Source organism: Trichechus manatus, unplaced genomic scaffold (genome assembly GCF_000243295.1).
Source record: "Trichechus manatus latirostris isolate Lorelei unplaced genomic scaffold, TriManLat1.0 scaffold00032, whole genome shotgun sequence".
Taxonomy (NCBI): Eukaryota; Metazoa; Chordata; class Mammalia; order Sirenia; family Trichechidae; genus Trichechus; species Trichechus manatus.
Genome location: NW_004443968.1, coordinates 5,424,174 through 5,441,753, shown reverse-complemented (window position 1 = coordinate 5,441,753; position 17,580 = coordinate 5,424,174). Strand labels below are relative to the sequence as shown.

Sequence of the window (17,580 nt, the reverse complement as noted above, 5' to 3'; positions counted from 1 at the left end):
TCTTAAATTGTAAACTTTCACTTAAAGCACAATCAAAAATAAAAAAAAAAGAAAGTCAACATCATGTGCTTCTCAAAGCAGACAAAGTTAACAGTGGACATTAAATAATGTGTTTCCAACATTCTATAGCTTTCTTCCACATAAAAATAAACACTCATCAGTTTTTTTAAGTTGTGTCCCTCTCTGGTTTGACTAGAAAAAGAAAGGTTGTACTAAAACCTGAAATGTGTTTAGACAAAATATCTACAAAGAAACCAAGAGATTGATAAAATGTAGAGAGAAACAGGGGTTACGCAATGTAATTATTACTACTTCCTGATTAACATACTACAAAATAGCATTTATTGAATAAATTCGTGATTTTTACTGTTTCTAAAATACGAATTTACAGTCTTCAAGTCACATTCATCTTCTCTAATATGTCTCAAATTTAATATAAAGAGATCTGTAGAACAGCTTGCTTTTGACTCAAAAAAAAGTGCTCATTAGCATCAATTAAACAGTATTTTTCATTTTTAGAGAGGATTTTTTTTATTTACTAAAAAAATATTTCTTTGAGAGAATGAAATCTTTTCTTAATATAAATTACTTACTGAGGAATACTAAGTAAATCTTTATTACAGAAAAAATACCACTTAAATTTGTATTATTTTGATTCTCTGAAAATTATTATTTAATGCTTGCATTCTATGTAAAGAAAGAGACTTTCATTGTGTGCAGAGTAAAGATTTATTTTTACTCACTCAAAAGGCTCTAATCCTCTCCCTTATTGAAAATGAAGCCAACAGAGCTGTTTGCTTAACCTAACATTTTAGATCTGTTGCTGCCTATTTTTTTTAATATTGCAACATATTAGCTATACTTAAGAGTTATCTGATACCTCCCACACATTCTCTATGTAATGCTCCTTCATAGTAAATAGCAGAGCAAAATTTCTTTGAAAATATAATAATATTCAGTCTAAGCAAGCCATCAACAAAGAAAAAAAAGTCAGAAGGCCAGCATAACATCTACTTGATTTTTCCCAACATTATATGGAGAAAAGAGTATACAAAAAGCAAAATTATTAAGAGAGCACAAACATATGAATAGTGTTAAATGTTACCTAAAGGAGTTATTTATTACCTGTCTAGAGAAAGTGTTACGGTTTCATTTATTTCCGGTACATCATCAGCTTTGACAGTAATGTTGATTGTTGTGTCACTTTGCCCAGATAAAAACACAACAGAGCCATTAAAGGGACCTATATCATCCAGGGTCACTGCTTCTGAATTAAAGCCAGAGGGCTTCAAACTCCAATAGACAGTAGCCTGCCCATCTGTTCCATCCCGATGTAAAGGAATGTGTATCTTACAAGAAAGAAGAAAAAAAAACAGAATTTATTCTGAAATATATGCTCAAAAATTACATAAGCATTACATTTACTGCATGCACATGTTGTTATTTCATGTATGCTATATAGAGAAGTAAACTATTAAATGACATTAAAAACATAATTGAACAAGTCTTTTTAAATATGAAAATAATTTTAGATATAACTATTTATTAGTTTTGCTTATCTAATTTATCTACCAATTTATCCACATCCAAAAATGTGCCTATCCAGGGATTTGTCTCAATAAAAAGACAAATATTTTAAAAGCCAAATAATCTGAAAAACATTGAACAAACTTGCTAAACAATAAATTTCCATGAGAGGGTCTCTGAAAAGGAATTAATATGTGACAATATATGCCGAAAAATATTTTTTAAATTAAAACTGTAAATTATATGTAATGTAACTTACATCCCAAAGTGATGGGGGCAAAATAAGAAAAATTTTCTATCCAATTAAATAAATATAGTAGAAACAGAAAGAAAATCAGATACTCCAATCATGGCTCTGGGTTACCTTAGGGAAATTACTTAACCTCTCTGAACTAAATTTCCTCATATGAAATGAAACTAATTGTTCCTATTTTGCTAGTTTGTGGTGTTAGAAATCGTCTAAGTAAAGCATATAGGATAGTGCCTCTCCATAGTATGAGCTAAATAAATGGAGGCTATTATCAATAACTATGAAAATGACATTTCCTTTGGTACTTCCATTCAAGGGTAGTACATTTTAAATAAAAATAATGAAAGAATCACTGCAGAATACAACAGGTATTTTCAAACAAAGAATATAAATGAATATTTAATGATAGTGATATGCTATTTTTTTTAAGCTCTTAAAAGAGGTATCCTCTTTATTCTTTGCCCTTTCACGTTTCCTATCTTAAAATAATGGAAGACACTTTCACCACTAACCATTCTGCTAATTTGGCTAGCAGTGGCCAGGGCCTGTAACCAGTGAATAAAGTAAAATTCAAAACAACGTCAAAAAAGTAACAGTGGACAGGCCATTGAACCATCTGGAAAGAGTGTATGTGACCAGGGTAACAGATGTGGCACGACCCTTTCTGCTGCTTCCCAAAAGGGAAGAAATATAGGTTCATGGAACTCAAAATATTCCCTAAAAGCTAATTTCCCTAAAGGGAAACATATGAAATCGTAAATTTACAGAATCGTATTAAGAAAAATATAAAAAATCATACGCATCTTCAAAAATGGAGCTTGTCTGTCCATTTATAGAATCATACATGCAAACAAAGGAAGCTGCGGTCCCCATATGCTGACATGAGGTTTTAATAATAAAAAAAAACCCTCCTCTTTCCTTATCTGAACTTTAACCCAATTTAAACCAAAGCTAAGTGGGAGAGACCTGGAGAGGGAAGCAGGGACAAATTGTGGCCCAGGGAACAGTGAGACTGAAGGACAGAGCCATCCCTAGACCAGTAGAAGCTTGGGGCAATTCAACCAAGGTGTGTATGGTGTGTGTGTGGCAGGGGGGGTGGTGGGGAGGGGTCTTGTATTTGTGAGTACTCTTTTATATGCAGATGTGTGTGTGTGTATCTGTGTGTATCTATGTGTGTGTGTGTATATATATATGTACATATATATATACATACATATATGTTGCTGTAAGGTGGTGTCGAGTCGGTTCTGATTCATAGCGACTCTGTGTACAATAGAACAAAACACAAAACACTGCCCGGTCCTGCGCCATCCTCACGATCGTTGCTATGTTTGAGCCCATTGTTACAGCCACTGTGTCAATAAAATTCCTAAGATTCAGCACCCCATAACTTTACCACCACCACCTCACCTCCATCACCAAGTACAGAGCCCACGGCAGCTACCCCAGTCCTACCAAGGCATTCACATGGAGTGCTCAAAGATGAAGTAGGTCGAGGACACCGGTGGTACACATGGCTTCGGCATTAAAAAACAAAAACGTCTATGTTTGGCTAAGAGCTCGGCTGCTAACCAAAAGTTTCACAGTTCAAATTCACCAGCTACTCCCTGGAAACCCTATGGGGTAGTTCTATCCTGTCTTATAGGGTTGCTATGAGTCAGAATCGACTTGACGACAACAGGTTTGGTTTGGGTTTTACCACTATGTCAAATATCATAGCACTACGAAAAGCAGCCCTATCAAAATATCCTACATTCCCTGTATGTAATTAATTCTAATTTTATTCTCTTCAATATGGCAAAGGATGATGGAAAATCATACACTCATCAGTTACCTGTGTCAAATTATATATTCAAGGTTTGCTATAAATGGGTAAGCTTTTCAAGATCTGTTAACTCTATATGCTAACTCTGTAAGAAAGATGGTGTCTGTACATAACCTCAAACTCATCAGGTCCCACCAATAAGAAAAAGCCTACTTACCACTTCAGCAGAAGAATCCTCTGGTTCATGCAAAATGATTGGAAGGTTGCTAATAAAGCCAATTTCTCCATTTGCAATGTCTGGAGTAACCGGTAAAGAAATATTTCGGATTTTTCCAAATCTAGGACTTATAGGTGGGATTGGGGGAATGATGTTCACCAGTTCCACATTTTCCAACTATAATAAGCAAACAAACAAAAACACTAAAAATTAGAATAGAAAATTTTAAATTAAAAAAAACATAATAGCATGAGGTGACAAAACAGACGTGGGTAATGGTCACCAGTAAACTAACAACTTAATTCTCCTCCTGCCTCATTCACCACGCCTTACCAATTTCCTGCACTGGTTTTTTGAGCTCTTCCTGTACTTCAGATATTATCATCTCCCAGATTTCTTCCTAAATCCTTTATCTTATAATTTTATACCACCACCCTAATAATCTCTGGATCTCTTTCTCAAATTTGAAATCCTTATTACCAATTGTCAACCGGACATCACATAATGCCACAAAGACACCTTACAGATGCTGTGTTGCTGACCCCCAACTCATGGCTACCCCATGCACAACAGGTTTGGATGATTGCGATCCATCCAATTTTCATAGGCTGATTTTTCAGAAGTAGATTGGCAGGCCTTTCTTCCTAGTCTGTCTTAGTCTGAAAGCTCCACAGAAACTTGTTCAGCATCATAGCAACATGGAAGCCTTCAGTGACAGACAAATTGTGTCTGCACTTAAGGTGCATTGGCCAACCCTACAAATAGAATATCCAAAATGGCAATCTCTACCTCTTTTCATGCCCCCTTACCACCACAACCGCCACTACCACCATCTGCTTTTCCTCCTTGTTGCCTGTGTCCAACTACCTTGACCTTAAAGCCAAATATCCAATAGTTGACCACATATCTCCTTCCACTTATCCACTGATTCAAATGTCCAATCAGTAACTCACTCCAGAGAAAACAATATCACAAGACAGTTCAGAACTCCAAATTGTAACTTAACACATCAGTACATTTAAAGAAATGCAACATATATAGCAGATAGTGTCACTTTAATGAATGAACATAACCACCATAGCAACTTTTCATGGTGTTTTCCTCATCTGGAACGCCCTTCCTTCATCATCTCACAAGTTCAAAACATACCCACCCTTAAAGATCAGCTCAATTTTCTCATCTTTTATAAAGATTTCCTTGAATTCTCCAGTCTTCTTTATTCTACCTCTTTCTGAACTTCTACTGCTATCCTTACTAAACCTAAAATTTAACTATAAAGTTCATATATTGCTTGTTTGGCATCCCTGGGTGGTGAAAATGAGGTTGCCATGAGTCAGAATCAATGCAATGGCAACTGGTTTTGAAATTACTCGTTTATCATCATTTTGTGTGTTCCATACTTTTACTTCACACAAGACTGTGGAGTTCATTAGTGATTGTGTTCTTTGCTTCATTTTTCCCAATATATAACATACACCCGAAAATGCAGCAGATGCACAGTAAGCACTTGTTGATTTACCCCTGTGTCATGGTTTGAATTATGTCCCCCCAAAAATGTGTGTATCAATTTGGCTAGGCCATGATTTCTGGTACTGTGTGATTTTCCTGTATGTTGTAAACCTGCCTCTGTGATGTTAATGAGGGAGGATGGATGGCAGTTGTGTTAGTAAGGCAGGACCTCATCTACAAGACTGGATTTTGTCCTGAGGCAATCTCTTGAGATATAAAAGAGAAAAGTGAGCAGTGAGACAGGGGGACCTCATACCATCAAGAAAGCAGTGCCAGGAGCAGAGCGCGTCCTTTGGACTGGGGTCCCTGCGCCAAGAAGCTCCTAGTCCAAGGGAACACCGAAGAGAAGAAGGCCGACAGAGAGAGAAAGGCTTCCCCTGGAGCTGACGCCCTGAATTTGGACTTATAGCCTACTTTGACTGTGAGGAAATAAACTTCTCTTCGTTAAAACCATCCACTTGTGGTGTTTCTGTTATAGCAGCACTAGATGACTAAGACTCCCTGCAACACAAACTTAGCTCTACGATACATCAAAAACCTTCAACCTCTTAAAGGTTCTAAGTACGAAATGCATTCATAAGATGTTCATTTTAGGCATTTAGGAATAGATGCTCAATTACAGAAGTGCAAAAGCCATAGGGATTTTAAGTTAAAAAGCAGTTTTAAACTTAATGAGCCATTGTGGATCTCCCATCCTTCACCGTCCTCTATTAGTCTTTGTAATGTGGAAATGATATCACTAAGTAATCACCAATACAGACCTGTGATTTAAGTTGGTTTTTCAGAAGTGGACACAGAGTGGTGGTACTGATCCCCCACATGCTCTCACGTGCTGTGATGAACAATAACACTTTGAAGAGCAAAAGGTAAATGCTTTTTTTAAAATGTCACATACTTTGCTTGGAAAAGCATAGAAGAGAGGAAGATAAGAAAAAAAATGCACATTCGGTAAATATTTAAGTAAAAGACAAAAAGGTAGTAGGCTGACCAATGTTGTGAAATACTGGTATGAAGACTAAGCCAAGTGTAGTAAAGCATGTGATTCTACAGTGGCCGTGTGTGTAAGCACACATTTGTGAATGAACACTTTTGTGCCTGTATAGTCATAAAAAGCTAAACTGATAATACTGTTTAAGATATCAAAGAAAGAAAATCAATATAGGTTCACTAAAACTTTCTAAAAAGAAGAAAATTTTCTTCAAAATTACTTCTCACTAAAAAACTATAGAATTAATTATAGATATATTATTTCTGAATAATAAAAAGAAGACATAGAAGGCTATAAACTGCTCTAAAGGAAAATGCTAATTTTACATGGCTTATTTCCTAGTCTCTAAGCCTTTTTACTGGGTTTCTTAAGCATCTGCTAAATCAAACTGTTCCATTCACGAAGAGTCTTTCTTTGCTTTCAGATAGTTTGCAACTGGGACAGCACATTAGTAACCCCATGCCTGCCAAAAGTCGTATCTCAGACTGATGTATTTAACAGAGAGGGTTACTAAAGAATGAGGTGCTCATGTCTCAGCCTCTCCTTCCTTCAGTTTCATTGAACTTTCATGCAGAGTCTGATATCTCCCATTCTTGCATTGCTCATCCATTATGTACCATACAAACTACACAACCTTCTAATTCCAACCAGCTTTCCAGCGCCTACAGCTGTTTTGAATCTCAAGGAATTATGTCAGTGACTAATAATGCCTTTTTTTCCTAATCAAGTGTTAAATTAACTGTCTGCACTGTAAGACCTTTGTTTTTTAACTGGATACAGAGATACATAAAGAATTGAGACTGGAATTAGTGGTGTAAACAGCTTTCTAACACAGCTTGGATCACCCAAATTCCGATAGCACATGCTTCTTCAAGTTTTTCCTTAGTTTTCAAGGTTATCAAAAACAAATTCTGTCATGATTTATAGGATGCTGAGAGAAAAAGAACTAGGGTAATATCTGGTGCACAGGAGATTCTTAGTAAGAATTTATTTACATGGGGATTTTTTCATAGATACTTTGGTAGAGATACTGGAAGTCTTCAAAAGACTAAAAGTTTAATATAGAGGCTATCAATATGAGCATATATACATGGTCTCTATTCACAGTAAAAACTGGTTTTGAGGTAACAAGAGAAACTCAGAAAACTAGAATGGAAACAGAAAAGTAGTTTTCTACAGCTCAAAAGCAACATTTCTGCATCATCAATTCTCAAGCTCATGTCACATAACACCAATTATTGCAGGAACACCATACTGCCCAGACCTTCGTGAAAGCAAGAGCAAATGTGTAAAATCTTTGCCTCATTTCACTTATTTCAATAATTTCCTTTTCATATGAGTTGTAGTCTATACAAGATTGGAGACAGACAAATGAGAGAACTGAACACTGAGATAAAACCAAAACCAAACCAAACTCATTGGCATTGAGTTGATTCCAACTTATAGTGACCCTATGGGACAGGGAAGAATGGCCCATAGGGTTTCCAAGGAGCAGCTGGGTGATTTGAACTGCTGACCTTTTGGTTAGCAGCCAAACACTTAACCACTGTGCCACTGGGGCTCCAGAACACGAAGATAGTAGGGACAAAAAACCTTAAACACATATAAATGAGAATATTCTGAATCCAGAGGACACCAGTAGCAGAGAAAATGGAGAGCACTAGCAACTGAAAACCCAAAACAAAACAGAAAACCTCCATTAAAATCTGCAACTCCACTTGCCAAATTATTAGCTTCAAGAGACTCCTGCAAATCTCCCAGTTTGGGAAATACCACCCTAAGAGAGAACTGGGGAAATTAGTATGCATTTTCATATTAATAGAATCAACTTAAAGAGCAAACAAGTTATGACACGTTTTTGCATAAAACCAAGCTTAAATAATTTTTTTAAGTTTGTAAACTTATCTCTAAATGTGTTCAGGTGGCAGCATTTTAACTTCTTTCTGAATAAAACCATGGCCATGGGCTTGACCCACTTTCTCTGTTCCACTTTCCTAATCCAGATCCACCACCATCTGGCCAGTCATCTCATGAGTGCATTCCACAAGCCACAAGAGGATATGAACACAATAGGGAATAAATCCATGTTCTGTATACCCATCACCCCAACAAGAAAAACTCAAAAGTCCCCCGGAAAGTAAGTTACCTCATAGACAAAAGCATGCATCATATCAAAATTTCCCCATTTGAAAACACTATGCTGAGTGAAATAAGTCAGTCACAAAAGGACAAACATTGTATGGCCCCATTTGTATAAAACAGGGAAATGCATAGAGACCAAAGACTATTAGTGGGTTACCAGAGATGGGAGGGAGGGGGAAAAGGGGAGTCTTTGCTTAAGGGGCACTGAGTTTCTGTTAATAGTGGTGGAATAATTTGGAAACAGATAGTGGTGATGGTTGACAATATGATGAACATAACCACAGGCACTGAACTGGACAAGCACAAAATGTTAAACTGGCAAATGTTTTATTATGTATAATTTTACTGCAATAAAATTAACAGTTTCCTTTAGAGAGTAGGGTATTAGGAAGAGTGGGAACGAGCATCTTCTAGAATGTTTAAGTTTGGATTTTTTTTTTTTTTCCGGTTCTTGACTTTTTAAACTAATAGAAGCCTGGGTGGCACAAGCAGTTTGCGAGCAGCTGCTAACCGAAAGGTTGGTGGTTCAAACCCACCCAACATCTCCATGGAAGAAAAGGCCTGGAAATCTGCTTCTGTAAAGATTACAGCCAAGAAAACACTATGGAGCAGTTCTAATCTGTAACACATGAGGTCGCCATGAGTCAGAGGCTGACTCGAGGGCAGCTAACAATAATATTCAGAATAAATATTAAAATAATATTTTAATAAATATTAAACCATTTAATATTGATTAAAAATTAAAATTTGAAAAAATTAAATATAGAATTACCATATGACCCAGCAATTCCCCTTGTAGGTAAAAAGACTTAAAAAGCAGGAAGTCAAACAGATACTTGTACACCAGTGTTCACTGCAGCATTATTCACAATAGCCAACAGGTAAAAACTACCCAAGTGCTCATCTACTCATGCATGGATAAACAAAATGTGTATGTAAATACAATGCAATATTATTTAGTCATAAAGAGAAATGCTGCACCACAGATGAACTTTGAAAACATTATGCTGAGTGAAATAAGCCAGACACAAAAGGACAAATGTATGAACCCACTTACATGAAATATCCAGATTAGGCAAAGGCATAGAGACCAAACTTTCTAATGGTTAACAGTGGCTGGGTAGTGGAGAGCGGAGTTATTGCTTTTAAGGGGTACTGAGTTGCTGTTTGGAGTGATGAAAAATTTTTGCAAATAGTGGGGATGACTGTACAACATGGTGAATGTAATTAATGTCACTGAATTTTATACTTAAAGTGGCAAATTTTTTGTTATATATATTTTCCCCATTTGGAGGAAGTACAATAAAAAAGTAATAATAATAAGGATGAAGAACAGGATCTCCCTCCACTAGAAACAAAGTCTTTGGGGAAACTGGCAAATTACAAAAAGGTATATCCTAGGTACTGAGAACTCATGCATCCCCATAACAGGGTGCCCACTAGCTCCCTCAGCCAAGAGTCCTCCTGCAATGCACTAACAGCACAAGCATGAGCAGTGGCCTAGGTGAAAAAAGACAAGAGGCTTCAGAATGAAAGGGCACATCCCACTGAGTGCCGAGCAAGGTGGAACACAGCCCCATGAAATTCAGAATGCCAAGGAAAGATATATAAAGCTTTCAGAGATAAAGAGCAAGCTACATACAAAGGCAAATAATCTTGTACCCTCAAATTTCTCATCAACAAATCTGGATGCTAAAAAAACAATAGCTTCCAAATTCTGATGAAAATATAATATTCATCTACAAATTTCTACCAAAGCTAAACCATCAAAGTGAGTATGAAATTAAGAAATTTTCAACTATTCAAAGATGCAAAAGTTTACCTTATACATACCCTTTCTGCACAAGTATTTGAGGATAGGTATATTACAACAAAACTAAAACATAATCCAAGAATAGCAAGCATGAAGCAAGCATAGAAAGCAGTTAGTACAATTAAGCTCAACATCCAACATATATGATAAGACAGCTGAAAGATCTCAATAACTTGCTGAAGATGCCAGATAGAAAGGGAGTGATCTGAAACTCCAGGGCAAGTAATAATAAACTACAAAGCAAAGTCTTGGAAAAAAATATGAAACAAATTTAATTGTGGCAGGATTCAAAGAAATCAATGCAATGAGATTCCACTCAGTATATATATATCTATTAGCAAAAAGTATGGTGACTTAAAATTTTCTTTATTGATCCATTCATACCTGGGTCTGCATCAAGTTTATTTACCTAATCAAAATTTGATAAGACCTTTCATTATTTTCTGATTTTCAAGATCAACCAATACCAAATACATAAAAAACATAACCACAGTCTCATAAGTAAAATAATAGCTGGTTTAAACTTCGACAATAAAAATAATGTTTTGGTTAAAAGAAGTTAAGTAAAAGAAGATATGGTGGAAGGCTATGTTATGGGGCACTTAGCTCCTCAGCTTAAATAGTTGAGAGTCCAGAGATTCAATCTACAATTAATAGGCAAAGAAATAGCTGTTTGAGTATATTATTTAAAAATATTGACACAATTTTCCTCATATTGCTTTTTTTATCTGGAAGGTCTTTCTTGTAATATCCATCATACAAATCATATTTATCCCATAAAATGCATACCAATGTCACATTTTCCCAAATCAACTCAAAAGAATGGTAAATCTCTGTTTTTCCCAGCCCTCCTCTGTAACAGTTAGTTACTTCATCCATAACATTCTGACTTGAATTGTCATGCCTGGTGTACTTGAATTAACATAAAATTAAAATATCTGAATGTTCTGAAAGTAGAACCCTTGTCTTCGTCATCCTTTATAGTTTAGGAGCAGGCACAGTCCCTCTTTGGTCTGTGTGGTTACCTCAGTAACTTTTAGTAAGCAATAGTAGAATCCAAAACATAAATGAGGGCAAAATAACTAAGGAATAATAAAGGTTAGTTAAGTGTCTCACACATATAAGTACCCTTGAAGTTTAAAAAAGTTGAGATTATTTTAATCATTAAGGTACCTGTACTAGGAAGTGGGCCCCATTTTGAAGAAATGCATCATTTCTTATCGGTAATTTTGTAGTGACTTGAGTTTTTTGATCTTGGAATATGAGGTTATTTCTCCTAGATATATTTAAGATGCCATCTTTTGCTTGCAAAGGGTCCAGAGGTCCAGCAGGAATATAAAATGCAGAATAAAGCATCTTCACATCTCCTTTAGTTCCGCCTTGTCTTAAAAAGCTCAAGGATAAAAATCGTTCACCTGGGCTACTTTCAATCTTCTGGTTTTCCGTAGGAAAAAATGTTATTAGGCCATAAACATCATCACTATCCTGAATGTAGAACAAAAGCTGCAGATAAAGGAACAAAATATTAAAGTGCAGAACTCTCACATCTGAGCTTACCAATTGTTTATTTCTAAGGCTATTCTGATTTTTAACATTATTTATATATCATGTCTAAAAATGATCACTTCTCATATGAAATAGAGTAAAAGACGAGCCAAAATGGATTTGAAAACTTTACTGAATTATAGTTTGTGAGCTTTTTGAGAATAGAATATTTATTTGCAGAAGGAACAACCTTGCACAAGGGAAACAACAATCACTTCCATCGCTAGCATTCTTCCTGTCACATAAAACTAAACATAAATTTGATTTATATGCCCAGATCCTTTGGCTCTTCTACAGCACAGAAATATTCACAAGAGTAAAGCATAACAAGAGATCTACCTCTGCTGGTTCGCTCACTTCTGCACCTCCACGTACTGTGTGAGGCTGAATTTGAAGCAGATAAGCTTCTGCCTCTTCTGGAAGGTCATCATTCACGATAGTAAGAGGAACTGATGCCACCATCTGCCCTTGTGCAAAATGGAGAACTCCAGAACTTGGTCTGATATCTGCTGTCACTGGCGAGGGATCACTGCTGTTCCGTGTCAACATCCAGTTCACAGAAACATTACCATGGGTGCCACCATTTCTGACCACTGTGATTTCTTCAAATCTAGAATGTTTTAAAATAAAATATATATGGTCACATAATATACTATATTTCCCTTGGATAGGCTTTCCAAACATCAAGTGGTCGTCAGATTCTGGTAAAAGCACAATCCACATAAGGAGTAGATATGTAGATGGATCCTGGGGCACTATCATAATATGACTTCATTTGTATATTTAAATTACATCTCAAATAAGAAAGGAAACAGTGAAGCCATAGTAAAGGAAATGACACATACTCTAACAGTCCAAGCAATGTGTTCAACACCACAAAAATTACGTCGTGGGACAACATATTAAAATAATTGTAGTAAGAAGTTTAACATAACCCATACCTTGAAACTGTATCTTCATCAATTATAACTGTCCTTTCAAACAAGATACTGTTGAATGAGAGGACCCCATAAGGTTTGTCATTTGGCTTAATGGTGACTTGTACAATAGAAGGGCCTAATAGCACAGCATCTCCCCGTAAGGAATCCTTTAGTAACACAATGTGAAAGGATTCAGCAATCTCTGGTATGGCATCATCAATGATTTGAAATTTCAGGTGTGATTCATGAATAAAAGGTGGAAAAACAATAGTTGTATTTGGCTGAAGATCAATGAAGTCTACATTTTGCTGGGCGTCTGCTGTTGAATTCCCAGTTATTACAGCATAACTGATCAACACTTCATATTCATCAGATCCAATCAGATTGCCACTATCATCCTTTCCACGAAGTACTGGAATTATGAGTATATGATCTTCCTCAGGTACCAAAAAAACACTCTGAGTAAATCTCACAGGACTATCATTTTTCTTAATGATGATCTCAACTGAGCTTCTAGAAGTGTTGATCTCTGCTCCTCCTTCTATACTTTTTAGTTGAATCAAAAACATTTCATCATTTTCAGGTACCTGTCAAAGGAATATAAATCATGACAAAACATCAATATCCAAAAACACCTGCAAAGTAATCAAGGTATAAAAGGTCACTATGTTTCCATATAATTACACAGAGATTTTTAAAAAATCTTCAGCTGAAGGGAGCAAATTAAAAAAAAAAAAAAACTGTTCAGTCTTCACTTACTAAAATATTTTCCAAAGGTAAATGATGTGTTTCAGGTAGGGAAGGAAAAGTTAATAAGGCAATAGTATCAATAGGTAACAAAGAATAGGTAGTAATGCCTTTCAACCCTGATCAGTCTTTAGATAACTCTAAAAATTACATAGTAAAAATAGAATTAAATTCTTACCAGCTTTACAAGGTTGGTAGAGTTAGTTAGAAGCAGCATTCAAAGTCTATCAATATCTCAGAATCCAGAAAATTACATTAAATATTAGATAAAAATTACTAGTTTTCAATCATGAAAACTATACATGCTTCTCTCTGGTTTCTAATTCAGGAGTCAAACATATGATACTCATCATATGACTTCCAAAATGCATATCATGCCTTTGGAGAATTAGCTAAAAGAATCACTACTAGGCAAAATGTTGACTATTAAAGTGAACCTTTTTCTTTTGGAACTGCACAGAAATCCTAGGGTTAATCTCCTCTGTTCTGTTTGAGCTCTTTCTTCATTACAAATTCTACTTTTCTTCTCTATCAATATATATAAATATAAAAAGTAAAGTTGTTCATCTCAAAAAATAAAACTGTATAATGTGATTGAGGGTTTTTTATATCGACAATTTTATATCTATAAATTATAGCCTTTCAATGTTCTGGGGTCTTAAAACAAAAAGGTTTTACCAGCTTCCAGAACCAGATAAACTAAAGTTATCAATGCTACCTAGAATTCCATTTTTTTTCAAGAGAAATACTCTTTTCTAATAATGTCTTGAAATTCATTTAGGTCTTTCTTCTGTAGGGGTTTATTGTGATTTGAATCTAGGCTTTTTGTTAGGAGAGTGGAGGGAAGGGTTATCAATTCCTAGCCATTCTCTATTTTGTGTATGTTTGCCTGTTCTGGCAATACTTAGATTATTTTATAAAAGTTCATGTTTTCCCTTTAGCTCATGGGGGATACCTTTGCATCTTATTGTTCAGACTTATTCTTTCCTTAGAAGTTAAGCTAGCTATATCATATATCTCAATGTTTGGTAGCTTCAATGTGAAATATGAACATTTAAAGTATCCAAACAAAAGAATATCATTTGTAGTAGAATTTTCTTTGCTTTTATAGTAAGAATGTTTATGCTGGATAAGTAGTACCATGCCTGCTCAAAACAAAAAACCATGATCAAAAATCAATCAGCAGGGTTACCAAATGCTTAAATGTTTGTGTTATGTGTGGTTCCCAATTATATTCACGTTCATCAGCTTTTAGATGAATAATTTATGTGACTAAATATGGTAAGTATTAACATGATATATCCAAAATGCACAGCTATTTATAACTAAAGTATGATTGGCCACAAAACACTAACTTTACATAGGACTATTTTCTACAATTTCAAATGCTGAGCACAGTACTGGATATAACCTCTCTAACATGTCTGTAATATAGACAGAGTCCTTGCCCCATACAGATATTTAACATCATCCCACCTCATCATCAAGTACTGTCAAGTTATAAATCACAGTTGCTCTGCCAGGGGGAAAGGTGATGTTCCCTTTAACTGGACTCAAATCTTCTTCAGGTGGATTTGGGCCACCTTCTACCTGCAAAGAAATGTGATGCCATCAATAAATACAAAATGTTTCATAAGATTGATAAAGCATTATTGTGATGTCAGCTGGTAAAAAATATGAAATTAAAAAATGTTTTGCAAGATGAATTATACCAACCTGCATGTAAGTCTGTAAGAGCTCTGGTGGTGCAGTGGTTAAAGTACTTGGCTACTAACCAAAAGGTCAGAAGTTCAACACCACCAGCAGCTCCGCAAGAGAAAGATGTGGCAATCTGCTTCCGATAAAGATTTACAGCCTTAGAAACCCTATGGGGCAGCTCTGCTCTGTTCTATGGGGTTGCTGTGAGTCAGAATTGACTCGATGGCAGTGGGTGGGTATGCAAGTCAGTCTTTCTAATTAATAGCCAGGGCCTATAATGTAATTCTGGAGCCCTGGTGGCATAGTGTTAAAGCTCGTCCAGTAACCAAAACAGGTCGGCATTTTGAATCCACTAGCCGCTCCTTGGAAACCCTAAGGGGCAGTTCTACCCTGTCCTACAGGGTCTCTATGAGTTGGAATCTACTCAACAGCAATGGGTTTTATGATGTAATTATAGATCCTGACTATGATTACACCAAATTACATGGTTTCTAAGAGTGCTCTATTTTTTCTCAACCATTAAGCCTGAGAAAAAACTACAAAGATTTCTTCTTGAGAGGAAGGGTATTCAATATTAGTAAATTCCCTGAAGTAACAGAATCAAGTATTTACTCGACCATTGACTGGTGGCCTTGGGCAAGTTATTTAAAAACTCTGCAGCATTTTGCTTTTCTTTAAAATGATCATCATAATATTCACTTCACACACTTGACGTGAAGATTAAATGAACTAATTCATTTTAAAATTATTTATTGAGCACTCTGACCTCTTCTATGTACTAAGGATATAGCAGTGAACAGAGCAAACTTCCTACCCACATGGACTTTATGTTTAATGGAAGGGAATAAATAACAAACAAATAAATGTATATGTGTCAGATGACAAGTACTATAGAAAAAATATTAAGAAGAGTGTAAGGGAGAAATGAGCACTGGGGAGAGTTGCTGCTATTATAATGTGGTGACAATCAGTGAAAAACACTTAGAAAAAGTATGACACTATTAACCAAAAAAACAGCCCATTGCCATTGATTCGATTCATACTCATAGCAACCCTACTGGACAGAGTAGAACTGTCCCATAGGGTTCCGAAGGCTGTAATTTTTATGGAAGCAGACCGCCACATCTTTCTCACGTGGAGGGGCTGGTGAGTTCAAACCACTGACCTTTTGGTTAGCAGCCAAGTGCTTTAACCACTGCACTACCAAGGCTCCTACGGTATTATTAAATGCTCTGCAAAAGTTTCCTGTAATTATTTACACAAACTAAAAGCTAAAGATCAAATAAAATACCTTCAAATATCAATACAGAAGTTTAAAACATTATAACCTGGAAGCCTTAACATTTTAAAGCCAATTTTTCCATACTGATCATAAGAAATATTTTTTAAAATGTATCATCTAAATGCATATTCCTAAGTATGTGAAATATTGCTTGAGGCTTCCTGTGTAGAACATGCAAGACTACTGCATGTTTATTTAGTGTTTACTACATTTTTTGTGGCCATGGTGATAGAAACAGTGCCAGAGACTTCATGATAGAATTTTGCAAGACCAACGACTTCTTCATTGCAAATACCTTTTTTCAACAACATAAATGGTGACTATACAAGTGGACCTCACCAGATGAAATACATAGGAATCAAACTGACTACATCTGTGGAAAGAGACAATGGAAAAGTTCGATATCATCAGTCTGAACAAGGCCAGGGGCAGACTGGAACAGATGATCAATTGCTCCTATACAAGTTGAAGCTGAAGAAAATCAGAACAAGTCCCATGTGAATTTACAGGCCATCTCAAGAACAGATTTGACTCATTAAATACTATTGATCAAAGACCAGACAAGTTGCAGAATGATATCAAGGACATCATACATGAAGAAAGCAAGAGGCCATTAAAAAGACAGGAAAGAAAGAAAAGACCAAAATGGATGTCAGAAGAGACTCTGAAACTTGCTCTTAAATGCAGAGTAGCTAAAGCAAAAAGATGAAGTAAAAGAGCTGAACAGAAGATTTCAAAGGGTGGCTTGAGAAGACAAAATATTGTAATGAAATGTGCAAAGACCTGGAGATAGAAAACCAAAAGGGAAGAACACACTTGGCATTTCTCAAGCTGAAAGAACTGAAGAAAAAATTCAAGTCTCAAATTGAAATACTGAAGGATACTACAGGGAAAAACACAAAATGACACAAGAAGCATAAAAAGAAGATGGAAGACTCAACTGGCAAAACACAGTTTATAAAGATAATGTTCTACATTCTACCTTGGTGAGTAGCGTCTAGGGTCTTAAAAGCCTGTGAGCAGTCATCTAAGATACTCCACTGGTCTCACCCCTTTGGGAGCAAGGGAGAATGAAGAGAACAGAATACAAGGAAAAGATTAGTCCAAAGGACTAATGGACCACAGCTACCAAGGCCTCCACCAGACTGAGTCCAGTACAGCTAGATGGTGCCCAGCT

At 35.9% G+C, this 17,580-nt stretch overlaps 1 protein-coding gene across 1 annotated transcript in view; it reads right to left on the bottom strand.

Moving 5' to 3' along the window:
* ADGRV1 (adhesion G protein-coupled receptor V1) overlaps window positions 1–17,580 on the bottom strand; it is a 687,583-nt gene that overhangs the window by 559,761 nt on the left and 110,242 nt on the right. Inside the window, exons 8-13 of the mRNA XM_023730073.1 lie at window positions 14,900–15,013; window positions 12,698–13,263; window positions 12,096–12,366; window positions 11,385–11,714; window positions 3,760–3,936; window positions 1,126–1,349 (exon numbers count right to left, since the gene is read on the bottom strand). Of these exons, the coding sequence (XP_023585841.1) occupies window positions 1,126–1,349; window positions 3,760–3,936; window positions 11,385–11,714; window positions 12,096–12,366; window positions 12,698–13,263; window positions 14,900–15,013 (1,682 nt within the window). The remainder of the gene's footprint in view (window positions 1–1,125; window positions 1,350–3,759; window positions 3,937–11,384; window positions 11,715–12,095; window positions 12,367–12,697; window positions 13,264–14,899; window positions 15,014–17,580) is intronic.